At 49.6% G+C, this 8391-nt stretch overlaps 1 protein-coding gene and 1 long non-coding RNA gene across 3 annotated transcripts in view; one reads left to right on the top strand and one right to left on the bottom strand.

The window, feature by feature from the left end:
* CPED1 (cadherin like and PC-esterase domain containing 1) overlaps window positions 1-8391 on the top strand; it is a 260855-nt gene that overhangs the window by 231209 nt on the left and 21255 nt on the right. For both annotated transcript variants that reach the window (XM_072783304.1, XM_072783303.1), the window contains exons 18-20: window positions 7040-7260; window positions 7468-7569; window positions 7980-8067. In XM_072783304.1, coding sequence (XP_072639405.1) covers window positions 7040-7260; window positions 7468-7569; window positions 7980-8067 — 411 coding nt within the window. The remainder of the gene's footprint in view (window positions 1-7039; window positions 7261-7467; window positions 7570-7979; window positions 8068-8391) is intronic.
* On the bottom strand, window positions 1544-8007 carry LOC140608572 (uncharacterized). Its single transcript, XR_012010550.1, has 4 exons — window positions 5802-8007; window positions 5442-5519; window positions 4805-5143; window positions 1544-1933 (listed from the first exon to the last, which is right to left on the bottom strand). It is a non-coding gene; the product is annotated as an uncharacterized lncRNA (long non-coding RNA).

Here is an 8391-nt window from a genome sequence, read left to right as displayed (position 1 = left end):
GCATCCTTCGGGCCTGGGCTCCTGCGGGCGCCGACCGACCGCCAGCCTCGCCCAGGGATGCACGTGCGCGGGCTGCGGGGGCTGCGGGGGCTCGGCGCGGGGCCTGGACCTCCCGGAGCCTCCTCGGCGGCGCCCCTTGGCCTCGACGTGCTGGCTGCCGTGGGCTGGCGTTGCCCGCGTGGCCCGCCCCGGGGCCAACCTTCTGGAAGGTTCCGGTGAGCACCTGCGGGCCGCGCCGGCCCACCTGGGCGCCTCCCGCAGAAATAGCCCTGCCCCCGGGGCGGCTGGAGACCGAGCCCACGAGAGGGGAGGGGGAGGGCGAGCCCGCACGGCAACGGCAAGCCAGCTCTCTCGTCCAGCCTCACGGTGAGCCAGGGGCTGCTGCCGCTGCCCTCCCCCCGCCCCTCCCCTCCCCTCCCCTCCCCTCCCCCCGCCCCTCCCCTCCCCTCCCCTCCCCTCCCCCTCCCCTCCTCCCCTGCTGTGGGGCCTCCACCTGGTTGCTCCCGATGACCCTGCAGGGAGCACGGAGCGGGGTACACCGTCTGCTGCTTAAGGATCACCACCGGGGGCGCGGGGGCCCAGGGCGTGACCCCAGGTCCTGGACCGAGCCTGCCCCGCGCTCCCCGAGTGATGGGAGCCTGCTTCTCCCTCTGCCTCCGCTGCTCCCCCTGCTTGTGCGCTCTCACTCTCTCTCCATCACATAAATACATAAAAATCTTAAAAAAAAGGAAAAGTTATCACCATTGTTCATGCCCTTCATTCATGGTAAATGAAGTGAAAGCCATTTTATTTTCTATTTCACTCAAAAATTCGCATTATTGGATGCACTTTCGCTGATGCGAGTAATAGCAATACTTTGGGCTATGGTTTGCCTCAGGGACTGATTTTTCATAGACGTCTTTTTAGGCATCCTGTGGACTATATAAATTCAACCTTTCCTAAGTTCCATACTTTTGCTAATTCACACGTGGGAAAAATCCGAATTTAGGTTCTAGTGTTTCCCACAGAAGGACAGCATGTAGGAGAAGGCGGTGAAGGCCAGCTAGGCGTGCGTCAAACCCCTGTCTTCCCCTTCCTGGCCAGTGTAGCTTGGCGACCCCTTCCAGGCTCCCCTGCACCGCCGGGCTGCAGCAGGATGCAGGATGCAGGATGCGGGATGTGGGATGCAGGATGTGGGATGCAGGATGCAGGATGCCATTCTCAGTGGGGGATGCATGCCCAGCTGGCGAGGGGGCCAAGGAACAGGCCCGTAGCCCTCGCCTCCCCCCTCCCTCCACTGGACATCGATCCCACGAAGCTCTCCAGGACCCTAAGTGAAGGGGGCACAGTTTGATGCTGCAGGGGCCCTATGCACCCCGCATGTACACCTGCCTAGAACCCTTCCCACCTCCCCCCCCCCCCCCCCCGATGGTTTTCCAGAGGGAGAAACGTACCTGAGGTGTGTTTGGGCCGTCGTACTTCTTGGGGCCCTATTGGTTACCGCAGCAGCTACCCCACCTCCTACAGGGACTGCATCACATTAGGAAACGAAAAAGATGATTAAACCATTCCACGTGTTTTTAATAAGGTGACTTTTGAATAAGCCCCAAGCTTCCTCAGAGCCTGGGAACATGATGTGCTTCTAGGCCCTCTGGTCCACGGAGGTGTGAAAAACAGTCGGAAAAATGTCAGCCTGCGTGAACCTGCTGCTGAGTCTCAGGAATAGGACGCGTATGAAACTCCCCAACACATCTTTGCATCCGGCCAGGAGCTGAGGGGCGGCCTCCCAGGCACAGGCAGGCACAGGCGGTTCCTCCTCTGCAGACCCCACCTCATGGGAGGCCGGCCCCCCGCTTGCTGCAGCGACAAGTGCCATCCAATCCCGGGAAGAAAGTTGCCCCCGGAATCCGAAATAGGCCTCCCTCGATTCCAGTGATGGGTTTATTTGCCAACCCTGAAGCCATTGTTTCACAAAAGGAGAGAGAAAATTTAAGGCTGATTAGTTTGATGCGAATTTTCAAAACATTCTTGAACAAAATGGGTTTACTGTTATCGCTGCCGCTGTTGCTGCTTTTGTGGTTTTTTTTTAATTATTTTTTTATTATTGTCATAAAAAGCCAGTATCGTTCATTTGAGAAAACAGAATAAACAGTTACATCTTCCCCTTCAAAATAATCCCGGGTAACTTCCCATGACCCTTTCTACACATCCATATGCTTTTCTTTCACAAAAATGCAATCGTTACTTATATGCTGACTGTAACTAGCTCTTTATAAAAGTTAACTGAAATCTTCCCCATTACAGTATATCCATATTACAATATAATTGGTAAAAGATGAAAAACTTCAAGTGTATGATCAGCCCTTAATATAAGTAATCTGGTAGACGTCCTTACTGCTTCCAATTTATTTTGCTTTTAAAACATATTGTAATAGACATCCTTAAATATTTCCTAGAAGTGGAATTCCTTAAAATTTGCCAATGTACACACACAACCTTCAGCCATCTAACACATGAGAGCCGACTTCTATGCCAGGCACTCTTCTGAAATTTGGGATTCAGCGGTTGAAAAGAAAGAAGACAAAACGTCTCCCTCATGGTGCTTACACAGTCCTATGGGAGAGGGTTCATCTCCCTGAGCTCATAGGATTGCAGGGGCCTTTCTTTCGGTAGGGGGAGAAAACTAGCTATTTTGATGTTTTATGGCTGACACTGGTTATTTTTATAATTGCTTACCGGTTATTTGTATTTAATGATCACATTTTTTTTTCTTTAATTCCCTTTGCCAACCAGCACCTGTGCATGCGAGTGTAAGGCAATGATACTCACTGGAGAGAGGAGGTATTTACAAATTGTATGGCCAGTTATGGATATTTGTTATGGGAATTTAGGCCTTTTAAAGTCAACCTTTTTGAAAATTCCCCCAAATTGAATGATCTAAGATATAGAAAGATTGAACATGAGCCATGTAACTGGGGGAAAAAAAAAAAAAAACACTCTATTTCCGGATGTTGTTTCTAAATTGTGTAAGTGCACTTAGAGCAGCTGACCTTTTGAAGTTAGAAATCTTTCAGGTAGGGATACCAATCCACCTCTTCCAAAAACCGCTTCCCCTTCAGAACAGGCCATCTTAACATCACAAGTGCATTTCTATTTTAGTTATATTCATCGTTTCTCTCTTCTGTGACTAGAAAGGCACCGGGAGAAAAAAAAAAATCTCCAGGAAATAGTCTTCCCAGAGTAGCATCCACCAGACTTGAAAAATGCTATCTGGTTGTTTGCGATTTGGCCCATGTCACGAGAATGTTGGTGGTGCGGCTTCCTCCTCCCATCCCTGCAGCTCTTGCTGGTCACGGGTCGGGGATGGAGGTGCCCGGGATGGTTCTGAGAGTGTTGGTCCGCTCAGGGCGGCGACATCTCCTCCAGCTCTCCGTGCAGAGCTCCAGTTCCACCAGCGGCCCTGGGAGTCCTACTGGGGATCTGTGGCAGGGCTGGCCCGGCAAGAGCTGTGACGGAGACATCCCCACCTTCTCGGACATTTCCTCCAAACAAGCTGATGACTTGCAAGTGCCCAGCAATGCACCACAGGGCACACTGGGTGCCTTTAAAAAACGCGATGTGCCCTTCCCGTGCCTCAATGCCATCTCTCGCTGTGTGTGGAGCTGTGTGCCAGGAACCAGATAGGTATTAAAATTTCACGAAGTTCTCTAATGTGGTGCTATTATTTTTCCCATTTTACACATAAGAGATGGAATCCTCTGAGCAGTCACAATTTATTGAAGATGGTCTGTTTATTTTTTTAATTTTTATTTATTTATGATAGTCACAGAGAGAGAGAGAGAGAGGCAGAGACACAGGCAGAGGGAGAAGCAGGCTCCATGCACCGGGAGCCCGACGTGGGATTAGATCCCCGGACTCCAGGATCACGCCCTGGGCCAAAGGCAGGCGCTAAACCGCTGTGCCACCCAGGGATCCCGAAGATGGTCTGTTTAATAAATAACCATACCTAAGGGATCCCTGGGTGGCGCAGCGGTTTGGCGCCTGCCTTTGGCCCAGGGCGCGATCCTGGTAGACCCGGGATCGAATCCCACATCAGGCTCCTGGTGCATGGAGCCTGCTTCTCCCTCTGCCAATGTCTCTGCCTCTCTCTGTGCCTCTCTCTCTCTGTGACTATCATAAATAAATAAAAATTAAAAAAAAATTAAAAAAATAAATAACCATACCTAAGAATTCTGACCCTTAACTCTCTCTGCCTCTGACATTTTTTGTGGGCTGCATCTTTGTATAACCCCACAGAGAACACCAAATATCTTGAAATGTACATCTCTCAGTAACATGCAGATACTTTGATTTTCAAACCTCCTGTATGTCTCCCTGTGGACCACAATACAGACGCCCGATGATCTTACTGGCTGCCCGGAGATACCCTCGGAGGGATCGCAGCGCCACACCCTCATAATGGAAAGAGCCCATCGGGAAACCGGTAGTGGCAATGTCGTTTAAAAGCTGATCTTAAAGATCTTTTACTGGTGTGAAGAGCTGAAACATGTTCCCACCCAACCAAGCTGAGGCCCTAACTCCCAATACCTCAGAATGTGACTGTTTGCAGGCAGGGCCTTTAAAGAGGTAATGAAGGTGAACCAAGGTCTCATAGGGGAGCCCAAACCCAGTGTGACTGGTGTCCTCACAAGAAGAGGAGCTTAAGACACACACACACACACACACACACACACACACACACGAAAGACCATGTGATGACGAGGAGAAGACGGTCATCTACGAGACAAGGAGAAAGGCCGTCAGAAGAAATCAGCCCTGCGAATACCTTGATCGTGGACATCTGGCCTCCAGAATCGTGAGAAAATGAATTTCTGTTGCCTAAGCCATCCAGTCTGTAGAACTACGTCGTGGCAGCCCCAGCCAACCAACAGGAATGGAGCTGGATAATTACTAGTATCTGAAATTAAGAGCTTTCCTCATTATTCAAAGTTCCCTTTTAAAAACCAGAAATCTAGGGCAGCCCCGTTGGCGCAGCGGTTTAGCGCCGCCTGCGGCCCAGGGTGTGATCCTGAAGACCCGGGATCGAGTCCCACGTCGGGCTCCTTGCATGGAGCCTGCTTCTCCCTCTGCCTGTGTCTCTGCCTCTCTCTCTCTAGCTGTGTCTCTGTGAATAAATAAATGAATAAAATCTTAAAAAAAAAAAAACAACAGAAATCTAGACCAGAAAAACAGATCATTATACAGGTTAAATCCAGTAAAAAGAATTTCAAGTGATTTCACAAATGATTTTATCGCACTGGAATTTTATTGCCCCAAATGGAACTTGACGGAGAGGCTCAATGACTGGAGCCCTGACATCTTAAATTATTCAGTTTAACTTGGCAATGCTTACGGTGTTTGATCTGACGGCAAATCAGAGATGCTTTGGGGATTTCTTCACACAGCTATTTGAATACACTTACCAGGGAAAGAACAAAATTTGCAGATTCTCACTCATTGTGCTGTGCGTGGACAAATGCAGTGGTCCTGAGAAATGACTGCTGTCAAAATAAGAGAAGAAAACTCTATGCATGACTAACAGAAAGAGAAATCACAGCACAGAGAGAAAACTAAAGAATGAAATAAACCTGTCCAAAGACATTAAAAAAGATTGTCTCTAACAAAAGTCCCTTTGACTTTCTATTCAATAAATATTTTTAAAGTGGATGCATGGTAGTATGGGGGAAATTAGAATTTACAAATTAACCCTGACTCTGACCTCAAATATTTCTTGATGTGATATGAGAAAAAGAAAAAAAAAAAACAGACACAAATAGCCATACCTTCATGTAGCCTTCGATAAAATCTGTAATGGAAATTAAAAATGTAATGAAATCACAGAGGGAGGGAAGGTCATTGGACAAGCTGGGGCATCGGACAAGACCCACTGGGAGAGACGCGTGTTTCTCTCGGGTCTGGAGGGTGGATGGCGTTTACACAGGTGGGGCTGCAGAGGGAGGAGCTTGCTCACCAGGCGGATTAGCACAAGGGAAAACAGATGTTGTGGAGTGCAAATCACGTTCAGCGAAAAAGTCGGAATCTGACCTGCTTACACGAGGGGAAGCATGGAGAGGACGGGGCCGTTGACCCTGCACTTGGAGTCAAAGGGCCTCGGTTTGACTCCTGAGGTCCCCGTTTGCTAGATTTATGTCCTCAATCTCCTTGAGCCTCAAATTCCTCGTCTGTGAAATGGAAATAATGATTCAAACCTCCCGATTATGATTAAAAGTGAGCGCCCTGTGTGAAATCTCCCCCTGCAAAGTCTGAGGTGCAATAAAAATTCCGCCGCTGTTGGCTTAACCTAAGTCACGTGGGCTGGATCCTATAGAAGGTGGACAGTTGATAAGGCGTTTGAGTGTGACAGGGGACGGAAGCAGGCCCTGGGAAATCTGCACACACGCTAGTGCTGTGTGTGTAGCAGGGCTCGAGGGCAGCTGTCAGCACAGCTTTGGGGTGGTGGGAGTCCGAGGCAGAGCGGCTGGGGGGGAATGTGAAGGAGGTGATGAGCAGGACTCCCCCGGGGCAGATGGCCCTGGGCCTGCTCCCGGGACACGCACGGCTGTTCAGGAGCTCTTGCTCCCGTTCTCTGGCTCTTTCTTCAAGGAGTAGCATGACCTCTAGTGAGCTAACTTCTGTGGATTCCCAGAATCTCTAAGACATGGGGAAAATCCCAGAGCATCCATACAGCACTGAATACGTCATGCATCTTGGGATCAGTCAACTTGGTGAAGCTCATCAGATAGCTGGGAAGCCAAGGGCATCCGGCAGACGGGAACCTGACCATGGCTCCGAGCAAAGAGCTCTCTACGTGGGTCAGCAGGTCACAAGGAACACGGGGGAGAGGAGGAGGAGCAGGTTTGGGGGGAACGTGCGGACTGTCCGTTCTAACAGCTGCGAGGGGCCCCCTGCAGACAGGGCGTTGTGGCTTGCTGCGTCTTCAACAAATGAAACCCATTTTACGTTGCCTCTCGTACCGTGTAGACATCAGATCTGAGAGCAATTATTTGTCTTTAATTCATAGATTCTTTTCATTGGAGATTCGACCAACAGAGGAATAATGTATTACCTGATCGAAAGACTGAACGACACCCTGCAGGAATGGCAGAAGGTGCACGGCACCAGGTCCTACCCCAACGTCAACGGGGGGAAGACTCCGGTCAGCTACTCCTACTACCCCCAGTTCTGGATGAGCCCTGCCCTGAGACCCACCTTTGAAATGGCGCTCGAGCACCTCTTGCAAAGGTACAGCGGGATGAGCGTGGCCGCGCCGTCTAGCAGAGGGGGCGAAAAGCGTACACAGCGAGGACTACGGCTGAGCCCGAGCCGGGGATGACTCGGGGGTCCTGGACCGGGATGCTAGATGTGCTTCAGGGAAACGTGGGGGCACTGCGGTTAAGCTGTTCACCATCCGCGTCAAGGCAACCTGTTGTTCTCCTTTCTGCGTTTCAGATCCCGTCCCCTGGAGAACACAGCCCAGACCGTGTTGGTCGTTGGCGGCGTTCAGTGGCTCAATGCCAATCACCTACAGATCATTCACAAGGTTTTGAAGAGGTGAGTTTCCACCACAAGAACGGTCATTAGTTTTCGAAGCTGAAAAGACAAGTCACCCTTGAGGTGCCTAATTTTATCAAGAGATTGTTGAAAGAGCAACCTGTAGTTTAGAGTTACACACTGGAAGTCCAGTTGCCAATGTTTCAAGATACTTTTGTATCTAGGGAGAGGTTGGCTCTTCAGTATCCAAATTTATATTTACTACTGGTTAAAACATGCCCACTGACACACAAAACTCTATCCAGAAAAGAAAAAACCCTAAAGTATACCAGATCTATATGAAATGAGAATTTAGTCTTCTACGCCAATCATCACATTCTAAAAGAATTCCATTGTATTTGTTTACGTAAGCACAAGCATCAAGAAACGTAATCAAAGTTTATGACCTCAGAATTCTGATTATTTCTCAGGGAAAATTTATTCAATATCCTTGTGATCATCAAAACTTTGGGAATTGGATTTCATCTCCCAGTGGACGGACTGCATTTCTTGACGCAGGTAGGCCCGTTCCCTCCAGGCTGTGTGAGCTCATGGTTCCTACCAGGCCCTTTTCTGGTGGCTGAAGAAGGACCTACTATGTAATATTCAGCTGCCTTCATAAAAATCACAGGGGATAATACACTGAAGGCCTAGGACCTCAGGTCAGTCCTACTTATTCCGGGGAATCGGAGACCCTCTGCCACTAGCTCGTTGTGAATGATGTTCTGGGCTCATAGAGAAGAAAGGGGAGGCCCTGTAGGAAAACAGGAATGACCGAGGGGTGCTGGGAGCCACTGATCTCTAGGAATCCGCCTTCCCCACTAAGTTTCCTACATCTTTAGA

Source organism: Canis lupus, chromosome 18 (genome assembly GCF_048164855.1).
Source record: "Canis lupus baileyi chromosome 18, mCanLup2.hap1, whole genome shotgun sequence".
NCBI classification, from domain to species: Eukaryota; Metazoa; Chordata; class Mammalia; order Carnivora; family Canidae; genus Canis; species Canis lupus.
This window is presented reverse-complemented; position numbering and strand designations above follow the sequence as displayed.